General features: G+C 36.4%; 1 protein-coding gene across 1 annotated transcript in view; it reads left to right on the top strand.

Moving 5' to 3' along the window:
* si:ch211-216b21.2 (heparan sulfate glucosamine 3-O-sulfotransferase 3A1) overlaps positions 1-19,286 on the top strand; it is a 74,966-nt gene extending 55,680 nt beyond the window's left edge. The window contains exon 2 of the mRNA XM_056470134.1: positions 17,109-19,286. Within this exon, the coding sequence (XP_056326109.1) occupies positions 17,109-17,730 (622 nt within the window). The 3' untranslated portion in view covers positions 17,731-19,286. The remainder of the gene's footprint in view (positions 1-17,108) is intronic.
* Positions 19,287-23,211: the final 3,925 nt, after the last annotated feature.

Below are 23,211 nucleotides of genomic sequence, written 5' to 3'. Positions count from 1 at the left end.
TGGGGTCGCCACAGCAGAATGAACCGTCAACTTATCCAGCATATGTTTTACGCAACAGATGCCCTTCCAGCTGCAACCCATCACTGGGAAACACCCATACACACTCATTCACACACATACACTGCGAACAATATTAGCTAACCTAATTCACCTATACCACTTATCTTTGGACTGTGGGGGAAACTGGAGCACCCAGAGGAAACCCACGCGATCGATAATATGATATATGATATGATAAGATATGATATGATATATGATTATAATATGATATGATATGATATAATATAATATAACCTTTCGCGTTGTGTTCTGCGTCCTGATTGGCTGTAGACTATTGTCAATCAATCTCCTCCGTGTCTCTTGTATAGTACAGAATGCGTTCAGCTTGCTAAATTCACACAAATCTTCGATCTCTAGCAGTGTATGTTCCAATAAGGATTTAAAAAACAGTTGTAACTGTCGGCAGCAAGACCATCGTAAAGGGGATAACACACTGGATGCGCCACAGCACAACACATCACGCAGCGCCACACATTTTAGAATTGTAAACATAGGTTTATATTAGGCTACGCACACCAGCGCCGCAAGTCAGCAGCTGTCTACGGTGCCCAGCTACAACCCAGGACGCTGTCCATATTTCTGCCGCGCCATCTGAATAGTTATATTTTAAATAACCTGCGAATATGCGCATCCAGTGTGTGTTACTTCCAACTGTCCTGTGTGCAGCACATTCGGTATGCGACCCCCTAAAGGATGGAGTCTGCTTTAGCTTTGTGGATCAGTAACTGCAGGAAAAAGAACATTACGCTGGATGCCAACATTATCCTACATTATATTAGCATATAAGCTTTATGAACTTTTTGCTGACAGGAATGAATGCTTGCGCCTGACAACAGGTTTTGATCTTTGGATTCATTCAATAATACTGGATTTTTCTATGAAACTTTGAACTTTCAGGGTATTTAAGAGAGAGTGGTTAAGAGAGAAAAGTGTGAAAATGTTAATGCCTGTCTGAGAAAAGTGTGTAAAGTGTGTAGTGAGGGGTTTTACAGCCTTAAAACATCTATAATAACTGTAAAAAAATAAAGCTGACTACTTCGCGGAAATCGCCTATTGAGGTTCCTATGTTACGCCTATCTTGTGTTATATTATATTATATTATATTATATTATGTTATTATCTTGTGTTATATTATATTATATTATGTTATATTATATTATATTATATTATATTATATGTTATTATCTTGTGTTATATTATATTATATTATATTATATTATATTATATTATATTATATTATATTATATTATATTATATTATATTATGTTATTATCTTGTGTTATATTATATTATGTTATGTTATATTATATTATATTATATTATATTATATTATATTATATTATATGTTATTATCTTGTGTTATATTATATTATATTATATTATATTATATTATATTATATTATATTATATTATATTATATTATATTATGTTATTATCTTGTGTTATATTATATTATGTTATATTATATTATATTATATTATATTATATTATATTATATTATATTATATTATATTATATTATATTATATTATATTATATTATATTATGTTATTATCTTGTGTTATATTATATTATATTATATTATATTATATTATATTATATTATATTATATTATATTATATTATATTATGTTATTATCTTGTGTTATATTATATTATGTTATATTATATTATATTATATTATATTATATTATATTATATTATGTTATTATCTTGTGTTATATTATATTATGTTATGTTATATTATATTATATTATATTATATTATATTACATTATATTATATTATATGTTATTATCTTGTGTTATATTATATTATATTATATTATATTATATTATATTATATTATATTATATTATATTATATTATATTATATTATATTATATTATATTATATTATATTATGTTATGTTATGTTATGTTATATTATATTATAATACAATATAACACAAGATAATATAATATCCATAGCTGTATACAAATTCTTGACTGCAGAAGGCTGTGAAGTACAATGTGAAGTCAATCAAGTACAAAACGACTATGCAATAGGAATTACAACAACTCTATCCCTCTAGTACAACCCAAAGTGCTTCAACAATCACTCAATGTCAGTCTTTGCATTAAGTACAATAAACATTTTTGCTCAAAGGTGAGGTTAGAATGCACACTGCTCAAAAAATAAAGGGAACACTAAAATATCACATCCTAGTTCTGAATGAATTAAATATTCTCATTAAATACTTTGTTCTTTACATAGTGGAATGTGCTGACAACAAAATCACACAAAAAATATCAATGGAAATCAAATTTATTAACCCATGAAAGTCTGCATTTGGAGTGTTGCTTCTTAAGTGGGCAGTTTGATTTCACAGAAGTGTGATTGACTTGCGTGTAGATAACGAAAGACAAACTACACTTAAAAAAAAACTGTGAGAATTTTAAATAACAAAAACTACCTTCAGATGTCACACACAATAACAGCTTTCAATGCTTTTGCCATTTAAGTTTTCAACAGCAAGAGCCTTCTTGATGGTTGACTGGTCTCTGAGTGGAAACGCATATCATTTCCAGCATTCACCTGCTCTGCTGTTCTTCAACACTGATTAGCTTCTGCAAACACATATTCGAATATCCCTCATCTACATTTTAAATCACTTCCAGTTTGGGGAACTTTCATTTAAAAGAACTGAAACGTATCATTTTGAATAATAAAGATGAGTCAAAAAAAATAAATAATAATAATAATTAGGGCTTGACATTCACTTTTTTGATCACCAGCCATGGTGGCCAGTAGTTTTCCACCATTACTAGCCACTCGCCATTTTCACTAGCCACAATTTTGTTGTTGGAAAAATATATTTTATATTCAGAAATTGGATGTTGGCATGGGTTGTGGCATGCTAAAATGACTTCCTTTAGATTTTGTGTTTTTTCCACTTGCCTCCTCATTCATTTAACTGTTTTTTGTTTATGAGCTTACTCAATGAGCATGAGCAAATGGGTTGTGCATTCATAAAAAAAGTGTCGCATTGCAATTAGTTTTCTTTCACAGGACTTTTCAAGGCTCAACACAATAAGGATTTACCTTTTTTCTCTAGCCACGCCAAACTAATTATTATTGCCACAAATTAAAAAAAATTATGTCAAAACAAGCAAAATACTGCTGTATACATCTTTTCAACAAAACAGCTGACATTTAAAAAATATATATTCCCACACATCTAAAACTATGCACAGTGGTCTGTTCTGGCTCAAGATCCCAGATCACTAGTTAATTATGCATACAACAACATATTAAAGCAATATTATTGTAAAGGATGATTATTAAACTATTATAACAAAAATAACAGCAGGCAAAAGAAAGCGGGTAAATAAACATTCTGTGCGCGATAATGAAAGGATGATGATTAATAATTGGTTGCTTCGAGTCAGGAAACTGCACAGGAGCTTTTACACTCGTTCGCATCAAATCATCTGTGCACGTGACACTAAAGTCCTCGTCAGTGAGTGAGGAAAGCCTGTCTCACCGTGCACGTGATCCTCTCATTCGTTATTCACCTGTTTTCTTTTGTTCGCGCTAAAAGCTGTTTTTGTTAGTCGTGCTTCTTTTTGATTCTAAGATCACATTTGTACACATATAGACAAACGGTCATAAACTAACACTCTAATCTGTAGTGACGACGGGCCAGCACTGGCAATTTAAAAATGAGTTTCAGCCAGCCAAAGTGGCTAGTGGTAGTGGCTGTCTAACCCGCCACAACCTCATTTCTAATAACGGATTTATTTGATCTTTGCCATGATGACAGTACATTATATTTTACTAGATATTTTTCAAGACACTTCAATACAGCTTAAAGTGTAATTAGGCAAGTTATTGTATAACGATGGTTTGCTCTGTAGACCAGTGTTTCCCAACCCTGTTCCTGGTGGCATACCAACAGTACATATTTTGGATGTCTCCGTTATCTGACCCATTAACTTCAGGTTTTGGAGTCTCTTCTGATGTTATGATAAGATGATTCAGGTGTGTTTGATTAGGGAGAGGTTGAAAATGTGGACTGTTGGTGTGCCTTCAGGAACAGGGTTGGGAAACACTGCTGTAGACTATCGAAAAAAAAAAAAAAAAAAGCTTAAAGGGGCTAATAATTTTGACCTAAAAATGTTTTTTTAAAAATGTAAAAACTGCTTTTATTCTAGCCGAAATAAAACAAATAAGACTTCCTCCAGAAGAAAAAATATTATCAAGCATACTGTGAAAATTTCCTTGCCCTGTTAAACATCATTTGGGAAATATATTTAAAAAAGGAAAAAAATTGCAAAGGGGGCTTATAATTCTGACTTCAACTGTATATATATATATATATATATATATATATATATATATATATATATATATATATATATATATATATATATATATATATATATATATATATATATATTGAAAACTGAGTGAGAGGTAACTTTGGCTCTCCGCTTTATATTTATCTATCATGAAAATAACTTTACAATTATTGTTTTAATGTGACATTACCCAGCAAGAACGTCAACATGACATCAGATTGTCGTTATACCCCAACGTTGCATTTTGAGCGTTGCATTTCGTTTGGAAATGAAAATCGGGTTGACATTAGAACACAACGTCAGGCAGACGTTAATGTACTACCTCCAACCTAAAATCAACCAAATACCAACATCTAATGTTGTTACAGCTTGACATTGTGTGGATGTTACCACTATGATATCTATCAATCGTGGGATTTTGGTTGCCATACCTGATGAATAAACATCAGTATTTGATGTTAACATGACATTGGCTTAAGATATTGGCTCGACGTTGGATTTGTCACTTTCTAACACAACCTAAAATCAACCAAATATCAACGTCGTTTTTGGATGTTATTTAAGATTTTAGTCACCTGACATCATGACCTAAATCTAACCAATATTAATATCTTATGATGTTGTGTGCCTGCTGGGTAGTTTCTCAAGCATATCTGTGGTCAACATTCACTGTGTTTTGTTCTTTCAGATTGTTTTATCTTTGTATTCCCATCAGTACAGCAATAATCAATGTATGTCTGTATTATTGGTGTGGAAAGACTCAAGCATGCTGAAATTAATTTGTTAATTTTAATCAACTGACTTAATATTCTATGGATAAATTGTGAGGAGAATAGAACATTGTACTGTTTTTTTCCATTGAGCATGTTTACATACTTAACCCAATTATGATTAATCAGCCAACAACGCATGTCATCATCCAAACATGAATCCATTTTCTTGTATCAAAGTCATAAATGATTTAAGCATAAGTCAATCTTTACACCTAGGATTTTGATGCTTATTCTGATTTCGTCCATGATACATACAGATTAATCTGCTTTCTGTAGGTTTATTGACGTGGATATTTAATATATGACAGTAATGAGTCTTTACTTCAGATTCAAGCATAAAACTTTGACGTAAGGGAGTAGGAAATATATTGCAAACTCTGACCCAGAATCAGCAGTGCTACAATCAAAATGCTCCATCTTGAGGCACTAATATAGGAGCTGTAAGATACCAAAATGCTGTAATACTCTTCTTCGCTTTTTATGAATTTGACTAACAAAACAAATGAAAAACTTAATAAAAACTTAAAAACAGAAATTATTAGATATTGACGTCAATATGGGAAAATGGTAACACTTCACAATAAGGATCCATTAGTTACTAACATGAACAAATAATAATAAATTCTGTAAGAGTCGTAATTTGATTTAATATAATTTATTAATAGTGCTCAAATACACATACAGTTTACATTTGTTGATATGTTGTGCGCATTTGCTGATTTTACCCCTACTCCTTTGTTTGTGATGGTTTGCTCCACCTTTATTGGACTGTTTTCAGTCATATTACGATATACGAAAGTAGATCTGAGAAAGCAAGACGGAGCAACACCATTTATTGTTATACTGCGTGGCAATTTAGGAAACATCTTTAATTGGAACAAAACCCGAGTCCATTTACTCCCCGACTGATTTCCTGAAAATTCTGATAGTACAAATTGATTTATTGCTGTATTTATTAATCTTTGTCAACATTAGTTAATGAAAATAAAGCCAATCATTGTTTGTTATCATTAACTCTCTCTGTATTAACTACTAACAACAAGCACGACTTCAGATGTTAATAATGCATTAGTAAATAGTACAAGTTAATAAATGCTGTACAAATATAGTTCAATCTTATTTCATGTTAGTAAACACATTAACTAATGGAACCTTATTGTGAAGTGTGATCAATAAAATCATTTATTAGTAAAGTCTTGTAAATGTTGTTTACTTGTAATGCGGAGTTATTGATATGCAGGTAAACCATGGCAACAGGTTATTTCAAGCTTATATAAATTGTATCTATTATAATAAACCAAAGTTTCCCCGTAATTTGTGCAAAAGCATCATGGGCCGTAGGAAAAAGGTGCATTCTCGCAGTTACTTAAACTAGCTGATGGGGTCACAAAGTCAGACAGTGGTGGTTAAATGTGTATTATTTGAAAACACACAGACCCGCGCAGACTGTAAATCTCACACACACTCCTTTGACCTCTTCTGAGGGAAAAAGAGAAAGAAGAAGAGAAAGAGACTGTCTGGCCAAAGGCTAGAAATATTGAGCCAATTAGATGACAATTATCTGCTCTGCTTGCCAGCGTGGAGTTGTGTGTGATATTTATGGGTGCTTTACCTCTCTGTGGGGAGACATGAATCTGCTGCTCTGTGGCCTCTGTACCCTTGTGCTTTTGGCGATTAGCGGCCGTTTGACTCGTCATGCCCTCCGTCAGACCCTGAACACCGCACTTGTGCTACAGCGAGGAAGACGTAAATCTGCTCTGATATGAAGCGAGTTGCTTGGCAGCAGTTCGTTTGCATTAAACACAAATGGAGCAGAATGCTTTAAGAAAAGGTTGAACGGATTTGGATAATCTGCCTCAGTGGTAAAATATTTTTTTCTTCATAAATTCCACATAAAGATACTATGTATACACCCATTTTTTTTCTTTTGCTTAAAGGTATGGGTCACATAAAAAAATAAACAATAAATAAATTGGCATCCTTTACTTACCCTCATGTCATCACAACTCATACGACTCTTTTCTGTGGAGCACAAAAGCACAACCTTAAACAGACATACGTTTTCAAGCTTCAAAACATTTATAAAAGCATAATAAAATAGTTTAAAAATAAATATTTATATTAATTAAGATTTTTATACGTTTTGGTAAAATATCAATCTAAAAATAAAAAAATAATATATACAGTTGAAGTCAAAATTATTAGCCCTCCTGTGATTATTTTAGCAAATATTTCCCAAATGATGTTTAACAGAGCAAGGAATTTTTCACAGTATTTCTTATAATATTTTTTCCTCTGGACAAAGACTTGTTTGTTTTATTTTGACTTGAATAGTTGAATAGCAGTTTTTAGCTCAATATTTGTAGCCCCCTTAAGCAATATATATATATATATATATATATATATATATATATATATATATATATATATTTAGATTGTCTACAGAACAAGCCACTGTTATACAATGATTTGCCTGATAACCCTTTAAATTGTAATTTTACCATATACACTCACCGGCCAATTTATTAGGTACACCTTACTAGTCCTAGTAGGTTGGACCTCCTTTGTGCCTTCTGCACTGCCTTAATCCTTCGTAGAATAGATTAAACAAGATACTGGGAAAATTTCTCAAAGATTTTGGTCCATATTGACATGATAGCATCACAGAGTTGCTGCAGATTTGTCGGCTGCACATCCATGATGCGGATCTCCCGTTCCACCACATCCCAAAGGTGCTTTATTGGATTGAAACCTGGTGACTGTGGAGGCCATTTGAGTACAGTGAACATATTGTCATGTTCAAGAAACCAGTCTGAGATGATTCGTGCTTTATGACATGGTGTGTTATCCTGCTGAAAGTAACCATCAGAAGATGAGTATCTGTGGTCATAAAGAGACGGACATGGTCAGCAGCAAAAGTCAAGTAGGCGGTGGTGTTGACAGGATGCTCAATTGGTACTAATGGGCTCAAAGTGTTCCAAGAAAATATGCCCCACACCATTACACCACCACCACCACCAGTCTAAACTCCTGATACAAGGCAGGATGGATCCATGCTTTCATGTTGTTGACGCCAAATTCTGACCCTACCATCTGAAAGTTGCAGCAGAAATCGAGACTCATCAGACCAGGCAACGTTTTTCCAATCTTCTATTGTTCAATTGGTGAGCCTGTGTGAATTGAGGCACCCGGTGTGGCTTTCTGCTGCAGTAGCTTATCCACCTGAAGGTTTGACGTGTTGTGCATTCAGAGATGCTCTTCTGCATACCTCGGTTGTAAGAAGTAGTTAAGTTAATGTTACCTTTCTATCAGCTCGAACCAGTCTAACCATTCTCATCAGACCTCTGGCATCAACAAGGCATTTGCGCCCACAGAACTGCCATTCACTGGATATTTTCTCTTTTTCAGGCTGTTCTCTGTAAACCCTAGAGATGGTTGTGCGTGGCCCATGCCAAGTTCAACAACCATGCCAAGTTCAAAGTCACTTAAATCACCTTTCTTCCCCATTCTAATGCTCACTTTGCACTGCAGTAGATCATCTTGACCATGTCTCCATGCTTAAATGCATTGAGTTGCTGCCATGTATTTGGCTGATTAGAAATTTCCATTAATGAGCAGGTGTACCTAATAAAATGGCCAGTGAGTGTATATTTAAACTTTTGTGTATGTTTAACAGCAGAAAATCAAGCAGCTCACTGAATGATGACAGAGTTTAAAATTTCTGGTCAACCCGTCACTGTAAAGGTGATTGTCTGAATAAGAGACAAGGCATTGGGCCGATATTCTTCAGCTGGATCTCTACGTGTCGGACCCTGCAATGAACCGGATGTGTTTAATGGCTGAGGCTTTCAGTGTGTATGAAACGGCCCAATGTGTGCACCGGGAGTCATATTCTTACAGCGTGAAGAAGACATCAAACACTGCTCTGAAAGGACTGTAAATCATTTGTGCTTAGAGGCAAAGCTACTTCAAGTGTTACATCATTTGCGCCACCAATAAACATCTGTTAGAAAAAGCCTCACATTCTCCTGCCAGGGAAATGGGGGGAAATATTCTTTCAGTCGCACCCTCCCTTTTATACTGTCCCTCAGAGAACGGTAAAGCTGTGAAAGCTGTCAGTCATGTTTTTTTCGCTCTTGTCTTCCCAGATCTTCCCGTTCCCTCTTTCTTGTGCTTTTATCATTCGAGACTTATAAGCACACAAGAGTTTGTTTAACTTTTAAACTCTCTGCGGGCTCTAATGTCTGAGAAATGGCCTTGTGCTGTGACAGAACAAAGATTTATCCTGCCTGCTGGTTTATTTCAAACAATCGCATCCCAAAAGAGGATTCCGACGTTTTACTCATTTCTTAGCTTCATAAAGGGCTTGTGCACCCGAAAAGGGAATATTTTGACATTGTGTTCCTTTCTTTTTGGAACACATTTACAATTGAAGTCAAAAATGTTCACCATTACTGTGAAGTTTTTTTTTCTTTTTTAAATATTTCCAAAATTCTGATTAAGAGAGAAAGGAATTTTTCACAGTATTTCCTATAATCTTTTTTCTTCTGAAGAAAGTCTTATTTGTTTTATTTCGCATGGAATAAAAGCAGTTTTTGATTTAAAAAAACAAATCTTGTCGTCATATGTTTCTCTTTCTCCAGAGCTTGCAATCACTCGCGTGCTCATCGATATTTAAAACAACGAACTTCTTGAGCTGATGATAATAACGTGCATATGATTATTGAAGTGCTTCTGACATTCAATCCTTTCAGAAATGGACAAACGCGAGAGTGAAGTGTGAAAAAACAAAGGAGAAGCCTGACAAAACAAAGGAGCAAATGATTCTTTCAGCAACCTAAAATATGAACAAACTGCCATGTTTGACTTTTCTCATCACCTTTTGGACTATTATGAACTCAGAATGACGGAATTACTTTCTAACAAGAGGTTACATGTGCTGGTGAGAGGTGCAGATGAGAGGTTACTGTGGGCTATATGTTGCATGCTGTTTTTGAACTCAAATAAGGACTAAATGTATGTTGTGTGTAGTTTTTCTGTTATTGGTAACATTTCAGGGACTGTAAGGGTTTGTATGTGTTCATATGCGTTGCATTTATTTTTTTTATATAATTGCAGACATTACAGTAGGCTATTTCGCAGCTATTGATCTGCAGTTATAATCAAATTAGGTTCATAGAAAGGTTAGTAATGAACATTTATACACAATTATTTATGTATATAAAGCATCTGTTTTGTGAGAAGTGCTTCTCATATGATATGTGAACGACCTGTACTGCTTTACTTTGACATTTACTTGAGCTAGAATGACGTCGACAGAAATTTTTTGTCGTACACTGCGCCCATTTGTACCTTTTAGGCAGTGAAACGCAAGCCTGATAGAGGTGACCTGTACTGACCCGTACCGTACTGTACAACTCAGTGGAAACGGGCCATGAAGGTCACTTTAAGCTGAATACTAGCATCTTGAAAAATATCTAGTAAAATAGCACTGTCATCCTGACGAAGACGAAATAAACAGCTATAAGCCTTTAGTTACAATATAAAAACTATTATGTTTACAAAAAAATGTCTCTCCTTTAAACAGAAATTTGGGGGGGAAATAACCAGGGGGGGGGTTAATTATGAATTCAACTGCACAGAATAAATAAATTAAACAAATTCATAAATTAACTATAATTTAAAACGTAAAGTTTTGTCTAAAGTTGACATTATTCAGACTATGCAGTTCTACAGAGTAGTTTCTTTCAGGTCTTTTTATTTACCTTGACAACAAGACGGTTGCAACTTATTAAATATAAATGCCACCATTGGCCCAAGCTCATGTCTATTTCATTAAAGAGGCAATGTTGTTCACTTTGGCTTGTATGAAGGTTGTCCCAGATGGCCTCGTGACCTGCACTATATAGTGCGACATCAGCATCACCTGGTCACCAGGTATCTAAACATCAATAATTAGTCACATCACCACAGGTGGAAGTCACTTGGCTTTTGTTTTTAATTGTTTACATGGTTAAATCACCCTGTGAATTATGCATCTCATACGTGTCATTTTTTGCAAGATGTACTGATGCAATGTTTAGAAACACAGCGTTGTGAATTCATGAAGTTCAACAAATTTGGTCAAACAAAATATGCACAGGCATAGAAGCAAAAAGATTCACAGTTTCACTGGGTCTATTTAAACTGCACAAAAAATGCTTATAAAAAAATCTAACTTTGACAGTTTGCTAACATATTTGCACACAAGACATGCTCATTTAAAATTACCAAAGTATAGGAAAGTGGGAAGGATGTGGCTTTTTAAATGTTAAGCCTGTTTAACAGGGCACTCATTGAAATCCAGAAATCAGCGGACAAGCTTTGGAGTGTTAAGCTGCGCTCACACTGGACTTTTCTCCCCATAGACTTCCATTCATACGCACGCAAATGCGTCAGAGCGGAAACACAAGCTCGTGCGACAAGTTTGTAGTTCGCTTTGTTGGAAAGTTCAAGCTTTGAACTCTGAACTGCGAAATCGCATCACACGATTGCGTGACACCAATAGAACATCAAAACATGACCTCTCTGGACAGGAAATTAAAACACTCGCTTTTTTTAATGTCTAATCAATTTGTTTAATTCCACCCCTTTTCGCAGCACCATAGAACAGAATTTTGCACGTACAATCTCTAGTGTGACCGCAGCATAACTGTTATTACTTAATTATTAATATTACTTAATACATTTGAATTGAAAATTATATTGTGATCAGTGTTAATTAAGTTACCTGATAAAGGGTAAAGGATCACCGCTACATAAACAAAACAGCAATGCAAAATAACTCTCTCTTGTCCTTCACTATTGTCTCCAGAGGTTATTCTTCTGCAGCTCCTCAGTGGAACTCAAGTCCGGAGTGGCTGAAGGTGAAGCTCTGTATGTAGGCATACTTCTGCTTGTTCCTCAAGCAGGTTCTGGTCCCAAGCTAATGGCAACAAGTCCATCTATCCTAACTGGCATACTCTTTCAGCACTAGCAGCCTCAAGCATCTATGATGGCAGACTCGTCTCCATCATTCTAAGTCTGTAACAAAAATATTCCTAATCGGCAAGAGTTTGCCAACAAAATGTCCCTCCATCCCTGGTTTCAGCATCAATGTAATGTGATTCAAGGTATAGGGAAGAAGGAATTGAAAAATAGTAAATCAATACATTTTTATTTGATCAAAATAATTTTTAACACCTACAACTGCTCAATCCTTTTCCAGGAGATCCACCTTCCTGCAGAGTTTAGCTCCAACCCTGATTAAACACAACTAAAGTCAAGGTCACGCTAGAGTTTGAGCTTGGTAAATTCTGTCGTATGGTGCTGTGAAAAGGTGTGGAATTAAACAAGATGATTAGAGGTAAAAAAAGTGAACATTTGCTTCGAATTTTACATTTCCGTACAGACAGGTCATGATTAGATCTTCTATTGGTCTCCCGCAATCACCTTATGCAACACTTCACCGAGCTTGAACTTTCCTACGCAGCAACATGGAAAACTTGTCATACGAGCTTGCGTTTCGGGTTTGCCGCATTTGCATGAGTATGAATTGAAGTCTATGGGGCAGTGTGACCGCGGCTTAAACCAACAAAGTAGGAAAAAGAGCACTTTTTTCATTAAAGACTGGTGTGTCTGATTAAGGTTGCAGCTGAACTCTGCAGGAAGATAGATCTCCAGGGCTGAACATCCCTGACCTACAGCATAAACAAAACATTCAATTCAATTCACCATTATTTGTATGGTACTTTTACAATGTAGATTGTGTCAAAGCAGCTTCATATAAAAGATCATAGTAAATTGAAATAATGTAGTTCAGTTTTTAAAGTTTAAGTTCAGTTCAGCTTAGCTCAGTTCAGTGTGGTTTAATAATCACTACTGAGAGTCCAAACACTGGAGAGCAAATCCATCGATGCGCAGCTCTACATATCCCGAACCATGCAAGCTAGTGATGACAGCGGCGAAGAAAAAAAACCTCGAGAGAACAAGGCTCAGATGGGTACGACCATTTCTCCACTGGCCAAACGTCTTGTGCAGAGCTGCAGTCTAAGCACCGGAGGCTGGAAGCTGGGCCTCAGCGAAGACTCGTCTGTCCCTGGAGCTTTACAGGAAACATGCTCTCCAATCCTCCATGACCACCACAGCAGCTGCTCAGGATACGGCCTAGTCCAGGATTATGAAAACCTTGGGATCATCTCGTCGCTGGTCTAGGACTGAATCAGTGGCGCTACATGGTCTGAGGGCCTCGGGAAGAGTATCCCCAGGTGGAAATAGAGAATAATTAGCGTAGCTGCTGTTCATAGTGTATATAAGTGAGATGAAGAAACCTGTGCGGAGCACATTCATGTATCATACCACTAAGTGATGCACTGAGTGTATGCTTTACTAAAAAGATCTTAAAGAGCGGGTTGGATTGTAGCAAGACAGAAGGTTGCTTAGATAGACAGGAGCTAGATTATTTAAAGCTTTATATGTAAGAAGAAATATTTTAAATTCAATACGAAATTAACAGAAAGCCAGTGTAAGGAGGATACAATTGGGGTGATATGATCATATTTTCTATACTTGGTAAGAACTCAGCTGTATTTTGTACTAGCTGAAGTTTAGAGGATGCTGGGCAGCCAGCAAACAGCATTACAGTAATCCAACCTTGAAGTCATAAAATCATGGACTAGCTTTTCTGCATCTGAGATGGATAGCATACTTTGTAACGTAGCAATGTTTCTCAGATGAAAGAAAACTGTTTTCGTGACATGGGATATATGATGTTCAAAAGTTAAACTGCTGTCTAATATGACACCCAGATCTTTTATAGTAGAGCTAATGCTAACACTTTGTATCATCAACATAAAATCTCCCAGGCCTGGTCCTATCATGTCTTTCCCTTTATCTTTTCGAGACTAGTGTGGTACTCACATCAACAGCCACAGGTATTACCTGGGACTTAAGTTTTTCTGTCTGATAATTGTTGCAAGATGGAACCTCACTAGATTCAAACTATCAACAGTTGTGATGATCAAGACACTTTACACCAGCTAACTTTTGGAAGGCTTGCTCTCCTATAAGCATAAGCAAAGTCACTTAAAACACCAGCTAAAATAGAAAACAAGTAATTAATATGCAAAAAGTTTTGCTGCGTGTTACATCACAACCTTAATTTGTGCTCCAGAAACTTCTTCCATCTGTGGGAGTGCTGCAAAAACGGACTCAATCAGCAACCTGTGGTGTTCAGTTGAGCGAAACAGACCAGCTGCACTGCACATAAACACTCACTGCCACATGCTGGAAAGCCACCGGGCTCTTATTTTTTTATCTGGAGGCATGAATTTGTGGTGGCATGTGACATGAAAAAACAATTGGCAATGAAAAATAGTGACCTGAAGGGCTATCTAAAGCTGCTGACCCCCAGCCCACTAATGCCATTACGGGCCATAAACCACCATCGGGGGTTGAGGGAGGCCATTTTGTCAGGGCCTAAACCCCCCCCGGTGGAGGGAGATAAATAATTGAAGGCTGCACACTGCACTTGGGCTGAATCTGAAGCGAACGAGGCTTATGAGGCTCTAAATGGTGGAGTGGAGTGCTGTAAATCATTAATCCACTGCTTTTATCCTCTTTGGTTCAGGTCAGTGTCCTGAAGGCACTAGAGAGTGGTGGGAAGAGAGAGTGAGAGTGGCGCGGACAAACAAATTACACTCTATTCTTCCTCTTTAAGATATGACAGAGCTAGAATGTAAAGCACAGGACAAAAACCACAAGAAAAATACTGTTAAATACTGCCCTCACTGACTTGTAATGGACACAAATTAAAGCCTATTTTGCCTAAAGCAGAACTAAGATAAAAGACAACATATTTTGCTTCAGCCTTTTTGAAGTTTTGGATATTAATTTGCCTTATCAATAACTCTACAAGGGAAGAAACCTAATAAAATAGCAAACGTATCTGATGTCTAGTGATGTTGGGGTCACTGCTTGATGGTCTAATGGAGCCTTGATTGGCACTAAGAGCTTCTGAGAAAAGCATTCATCCTCTCAGAGATGAACAGAGGTCAACTGCACAAAAAAAAGAAAAGCACAAAGCTTCAGATACAGACAAAATGCTGTAAAATTACAAAAAAAGACAATATGACATCTGTTCAAAGGAGGTTTGCAGCAATTTTAAATAAGAACCATTTTAGATTGCCCAAATAATATTGTAATGGAAAAGTTCTAAAGGCTCGTACACATCAGGACGCTTTTCGTTTGCGTTTATCGTCAGCGGTTTTCGAGATGTTTTTCCGGATTCAAACCCAAGCGATTTTCACTGGCATCGAGCAGAAGAGTATGCAAAATCACTCTTTGACGATAGATGGCGCTACTTAACTTTAAGCTTCTGACACAGAATTAGAACACAGAAAGTTGACACGCTTGTTGTTAAAGTTACTGGCGATTCGAAAAAGCTCCAGCTCTAGCGATGAAGAAATTATTATTGTTCACCAGTGCAATAAGCAGCTCTACGTTCATATCGCCTCTGGGTATCATCTCCAATGTGCGCTCGCATTGACAGTTTTACGCTTGAGCGCCTCCAAGTGCTGTTTTCTGTAACTTCAGCAGCTACGTGCACGTGAACAAAACCAATCTGATTGGTGGATGAACAGTGCATTAAAACAAAAAAATGAGCATGAGTTGCTTCTTAAAAGATTATCCTTTCCGGCTGACGTTTTGTGCATTGGTGTGTACGATCACATTGGCGCCCTTTATTTAGTCACGAGGCATTAAATGTCAACAGAAAACACAAGCAAAAAGCGGTGTGTACGGGCATTAACGATGTTAAAAATTCTACTATGAAAACATTTACTTAATGTTCCGTTTTTCACTGAGTGGCACAGTACGGTATGATACGGGTCAGTATGGGTCACCCTTATCAGGCTTGTATTTCCACTGCCAAAACGGTACCAATGTACAATCACAGGAAAACTAACACACAGCATACATTTAGTCATTATGTGGGTTCAAAATCAACCAAAATATAGCCTACAGTCAGTGCAAACCTCTCATCTGTATCTTTACTCTTCACCAGCACATGTAACCTCTTGTTAGAAGGTAATTCCGTCATTCTGAGTTCATAATAGTCCAAAAGGTGATGATAATAGTTGATGAAAATAAAATGATGATAATAGATGATAATAAAACATTGTTCATGTTTTAGGTTGCTTAAAGAATCACTTGCTCCTTTGTTTTTCTGGGTTCTCCTTTGTTTTTTTGTGCATCACTCTCACGTTTGTCGGTTTCACAAATGATCGAACGTCAGAAGCACAAGTTCTTTCGAGAAAAGGAAACAGCTCGCGCTTTAAACGTCTTTGTAAACAACTACGAGGTACATGGTAATTCTGCTCTTCTTCTTGGCTTTGTGGCTGCTTATCAAGACGACGACAAGGTTTGTTTGAGCTCAGGTCGACCATGGCTCGTTATTATATGTATATATTATTACGGTTTAATGTCTCAGCTTTGTATTTAAAAATGGCGCTTCTTTTGTTTTCATTCTTCTGCTTGTGCAAGAGCCAGTGATGTATCTATGTAAACCAATAAGTGTTTGCTTCGCGTCTCGCTCTGCCTTTTGGTACCCTTTTGTTGTGCTAGGTACCCTTTTGAAAGAGTACCAAAAAAGTGGTACGGTACCTTTTGACAGTGGAAACAGCCATAAAAGCGTACCGAACCATACCCTACCACTCAGTGGAAACAGGCCATTAAAGATGTTAAATGTTCTACATGGAATCATTTATAGCAATAAAAAAACATTTGTTTTCTAAAAAATATGAAGTATATTTTCAATAGTTCAATAGGTAGGTTTCAATGAGTCATATATTTTAACTCTTCATGAAACCAGAATGTAGCAAATACCTGCTCCTATAATTATTCTCTCTCTTTCTGTACAGGGACCTGATGCCGAAGACCCTGGAGGGCCAAATCACCATGGAGAAAACACCAAGCTACTTTGTAACTCGCGAAGCTCCGTCCCGGATCTACACCATGTCCCGTGACACCAAGCTGATAGTGGTGGTCCGGGACCCCGTCACAAGAGCCATCTCTGACTACACACAAACTCTGTCCAAGAAGCCTGACATTCCTACTTTTGAGAGCCTGACCTTCAAAAACAGGACTACAGGGTTGATCGACATCTCGTGGAGCGCCATTCAGATCGGCATCTACGCCAAACACCTAGACAACTGGCTGCAGTTCTTTCCCATGAGCCAGATCCTGTTCGTGAGCGGAGAGAGGCTGATCAGCGACCCAGCCGGAGAGCTGGGCCGCGTGCAGGACTTTTTAGGCCTGAAGAGGATCATCACAGACAAACACTTCTACTTCAACCAGACCAAGGGCTTCCCTTGCCTCAAAAAGGCAGAGGGCAGCAGCAAACCCCATTGCCTGGGTAAAACCAAAGGGCGAACCCATCCAAACATTGACCCGGAGATCGTGCAAAGACTTCGAGACTTCTACAGGCCTTTCAACATGAAGTTCTACCAGATGACAGGCAGGAAATTTGGTTGGGATGACTAACAGTAGACTACGAGATAGACCCTAGAATGTCGGAAAAAGAGAAAAACAACCTTACTGTGACCTCACCAGCAACAACTTGATAGCAGTTCTTGTCTCCAAGAAAAAAGTGGTCCAATCTGACTGTGGAAAATTACAAAAACAGCCACATTCAACTCAAGTTAGGTACAGAACACAATGAGCAGATGTAGAAATCAAAAGTAAATGTGTACACACTGCCATTACTGTTCCAGAATTTATTAAGATTCCTGATTTAAAGGTGCCATTGTATCTCCTTACGTCTTGATAATGCAGATGAAAAGGAGGTCAGATGTTACCTTTGTTGATATTAACTCTTGTGTTCCCCAATCAGGCATTGGCCATTTTTTGATATTTAAACAGCAATACCACAAAAGGACCTGTAAGAGACAGCTGATTTGATTGTTATCACTCGATTGAAGAGGCGTTATCATTGGTTATCAGCTGACAGATATGGGCCAGTAGGGGCCTTCTGCACCTACTAGTAGGCTCTGAAGGCTGTTATCATCCACCCACAAGGGTAATCAGCTATAGATCACATATGGCTGTGCCTGGAAATTAACAAGAATTATTTATATTATTTATTACATTTTCCATTAATTGTATTTTATTTACATCTACCCCTACCCCAACCCTAAACCCAACCATCATAGTGATGCAAAAACAGATCTGGAGTCTTCTCTATTAGTATAGCTGATTAACCATGTGCATGGATTATAATAGTAGGGTCAGAAGGTCCCTACTGGCCCATATCTATCAGTTGATAACCACTGAAAACGCCCATTCAATCAAATGATAACATTCGAATCGGTTGGAAGAGACACCTGAAAGGTAAAGAGATCTCTAGAACTATGCATTTGGATGAACTGTCCATTGTGTCTTGAGTTGGAGATCAGTTTAGTCCTTCTGCCATATTTAATGTAGTTAAACTAGCTGCTTATATACCTTTGAAATTATTTGAAAGATATTATCAAAACAATATAAATAAGTGTATTTTTTAAAAAGATTATTTATTTTAGAATAATTAAGTACATATATACAGTTTACCTATTTTTTAATAATTTTCACTAAACGCCTCCCTTTACCTTTTCTTTTTGCTTGTGGAGGGCGGGTCATTTCCTTTGTATTTTACCACGATGTCTTTTCTGAAATCTTTAATGTGGTCTGAAGTTGAGATGTGCACATTTAAATGTTTACCATTCAGTTCACAGAAAGTGTTTTTTATAATGAAATTTAGAAGTTCGGAAACAATATATGACTTTGATCTCAATAACAACATAACAACAGGGCTGATATTGTGGAAATGTGCAGAATATGATTAAATTGGATTTTTGGTTTTACAGAACAATCAAATAAATGTCTAACTGAGAGTTAATGGCACGCTTCTAAAAGTCTACAACTTTTATGATGAAAGTTACAGTTAAAGGGTGTATAATGAGAGTATGAGAGAAAGACACAATTACAACGCAAAATAAACAATGATCAGATTTCCTTAATTTAAAGGAGATTTGTGTAATTTCTCATTGTTTTATTGCTTTAAAATGTCCATCATTATTTAATGCATAATGCCGAAATTACACAAAAAGCCTTTAAGTATAAAGAGTAAATTTGTTTTTGCATTATTATCTGTGACATTATGCTTTTTAGCTGTTTTTATTTAATTTGAATCATGGATTTTATAAAGCACACTTTTAATAATAAACTTTTTTTTTTAAATAGCATTTCCCAGACTGTGATTCTATTTGTAATCCTACAAAGCATAGTAGTCTAGAATTACTCGGCTGTTAGTTAATGCTACATAAATGACTTTATGAGAAATATTCAAATTGTTCAATTATTAAAATTAAATTGTTAAGTGCTTTAAAATCTGCATCATTATTTTATGCAACAGGTTCATTCTGAAAATGTAGCCCTATATACATTTCTGGAGATTGCAAATTATGTAGCCAGAGGTACGTATAGTTGCAATTGGTCTTTAAAACGAATGCCACAGGGCGATATGATGCAGTTCCTTTTCATGCTTACCAGTTGACCCCTTACCTCCGTATGGACGGCTTTCCCGCTGTTACCAGTTTGTTACCAGTGGGTAAGACAAAAACAGAAGCCAAAAAATAAAATAAGTAAATAACAGGGTGAGAATGTGGTAAAATCTGAAAACGTGGTAAAAATCAGGCGAGGGCTTTTCTTTTTCTGGATTGCTTTTGAAAACTGTTGGTTAGGTTTAAGGAAGTGGATGATTGGGTCAATCTATGCTTTTGATAACACTATTGGTTGGGTTTAAGGAAGGAGGAGGGTGGGTCAGTCAGTCAACAGCGGCCTCTGGTGGATTTATACGAGAACAGCAGGCATGAATGACACTCGCAAGACAAATTTGAGATCTAAAAAAGCATACACAGCGGCCTCTGCAGGATTCCTGAAAACAAAACTGCAAAAAAAGTAGCTCCTGGGACATATTTGGCGCTCTCCAGAAATGTATATACGGGTATGTTTTCAGAATGAGCCTGGGGTGATTTTATGCAAAATGCCTGAAAATACACAAATGGCCTTTAAGTATAAAGACACTGAATTTGTTTTTACATTATTATCGTTGACATTATGGTTTTATAGTTATTTAATTTGAATAATGGATTTTATAAAGCACACTTTTAATAAACATTTATTTTTTACATAGCATTTCCCAGACTGTGAGTCTATTTGCAATCCTCCAATGCAATACAAAGCGTATTAGTCTAGAATTATGACACTCAGTTGTTGGTTAATGCTCCATAAATGACTTTATGAGGAATAATCAAAATGCAAAGTGTTTAGTGGCTCCAGAAAGGCTAAAGACTGTGGCAGCAGACAGCAGTCCTCATCCTCTGCTGGCCGCAGTCCTATCGGTGCCACTCCATCCAGCCTTATTGTCTTAGCTTATCTGTGTCTGGTCCAGGATGCTCCGAGGCCCTCAGAAAATGCTCCTCATTGTGGGTTTATTATTTTCTGGATTGTGCAAAAGCCTGTCGGGAGTTTGCTTTTCTAATTTGGCTGGTTAACGAGCATTTGCTGAGCACTGCTGGAAAGAGAATCAGCAATACATGGATGAAATGGATATATTGGATGGTCCGTGTGCAAAAAAAAAAACCTCTTGAGCAAGAATTGGATTTTTAACCCAACCTTTATCTCTCGCCTTCTCTTGCTTTATCACTTGCAAATGTATCACGGCTTTAGGGCTCTTGACAACCACCGGCAATCCTTCTTTCCTTGGCTTTGGTTTGTTTTCGTTTTCATCTGCGTTCCCTTGAGTCCCGTCGATCCACTCGCTGTGTTTGTTTAAAAAAAGCCTCCGCAGTCAGGCTGGAATCTGACAGTGTTCGTTATGAACTTAAACAGCGTGTTAACCTGACTCGCACCAAAATTAAATTCCACAGGTTGGGTTTCGCACAGGCTCCGTTACAGCTGTTCAGCTCAAACGCATTACAATCTTAATCAACGACATCTATATAAAGCTGTCCAGTTTAAGGATTGAGAATGTACTAATGAGCCCACAAGTGTGTAAACACGTGCAATAATCCATGTGTCAAAATAAACATCTATCATTGGAAATCGGCAATGATCTGCGTGATGTACAATTTTCTCGAATAACTTGGTGATATGCAAATAAACGGTTTTCAGTATCGCATTTAACCAGTGGACATTTGTGTAATTTAGCCCAAATGATTCGTACACTGTTTTTTCGCAGCTTCAGTTCATAGTTTTTATAGCAGATTTCACATTTATAAAATAAAAAAGTCATTAAAATGTTTATTACACGGAGCAGAAATTGAAAACTGGCAATGGAAGGAAGCACAAGAACAAGTTCATTCTAGTTCTGTGTGTATCAGGCATGGTTTCATACAATTTAGGATCCTGCACCGACTACACTTGTCTAAATTAAAGCTCTCTAAGATGTTCCCTTCCGTAGACCTACTATGTGATAGATGCAGTCAAACTCTGGCATCACTTGGACACTTTTTTTGGAGTTGTCCTAAAATAGTTCATTATTAGATTTTGGTGGTGGGAAAACAAGTATACCCTGGGCCTATTTTAGATGCTCTTGGTGTCAGTGATGATGCAGAATTATCAACATACAGTGATTAGATTAGATAGGACCTAGACTGATTTAACTGAATTGGAAATGAAAAGTTCCTCCCCATTGCTCCACATTAATTAAAATGTCATGTCTTGTCTGCAACTTGAGAAGATCAGACTTTCGCTTAAAAATAAAACTAAGAACTACCATGTAATATGGAATGTTACACTTTTTGTTTAAAAGAAAAAGGTATAGATACATAAAAGTTATAATTTGTACAAATACAATAAAGAGAATGTTTTAAAAAAATGTATTACAAAATCATAAACTCATCTGTTGTATGCGGTTTAAATGCGGCCTTTGTTTGACAGGTTCGGTTCATGGAGCTTTGCTAAATTACAAGCTATTGATCTGAATCAGGTGTGTTGAAAAAGAGAGCTCTACAAAATGTGCAGGGAGAGGGCCATGAGGCTTTGCAAATGGCACAATTCAATTAAAAACAGATAAGGCTATTCATTTAAAGCTGTTGTTTCTATATACAGTAGTGCCAAACTGAGGGAAAACCTGACTCACAAACACACACACACACTGACAAGAAAAATTTTACCTGTGCCCAGCTGTCAGTGAGGGTCTGGCAGGGTGAAGACACCTGTGTGGGGTCACGTGTAAACAATTAGCCACCCCCTCAGTCTCCTGTTAGTCCTGATAACACATTCATCCTGCTTTAACAGAGCGAAAGAGATAGAGAGATAGAGAGAGAGAGAGAGAGAGAGAGAGAGAGAGAGAACAACTTTAAAAATGACATTTTTAGGAGCAATATTTGAATATATATGAACAATATATGAACAATTAAAAGGTATTTTTAATCAAGATATTGAACACAGTAAAAATGCCTAGAAGACATGGTCGCTCAATGGTTAGCACTGTCACCTCAGTAAGAAGGTCATTGTTTTGAGTTTCCCCCCACAGTCCAAAACAAAGTCTACTTTTACAACTTTTACACATCCAAGCCACTGCAGAAATGTTCTAACCAACAGGCCTCTGTCACATACAGTATACATTTTTAAATAAATAACCTACTATAAATTAAAACCATTTACTTATGCTATATATTTGTTTTCACAAGTTTGGAGAGGTAACGTAAATTCTACTTTTATATAATAGATCATATATAGCTTTCATCATGAGCCACGGCTGAATTCAAAATGGCATAAATGTTTTCAAAGTGTACTACAAAGGGAACGTAATTGTCAATATATTAGATTGCTAAAACTGAACTGTAAAAATACTTTGAAAGCAAATTACACCTAAGGGTGATGACTTTAATGCTTTTTTTTTTTTTATCATTACACGTTTAAATTTTGGAACGTTTGAAAGAAATAGGGCTTAGAGGGAATAACTGGGAATAGAAAGCAACA

This window comes from Danio aesculapii, chromosome 12 (genome assembly GCF_903798145.1).
Source record: "Danio aesculapii chromosome 12, fDanAes4.1, whole genome shotgun sequence".
In the NCBI taxonomy this organism is placed as follows: Eukaryota; Metazoa; Chordata; class Actinopteri; order Cypriniformes; family Danionidae; genus Danio; species Danio aesculapii.
This window is presented reverse-complemented; position numbering and strand designations above follow the sequence as displayed.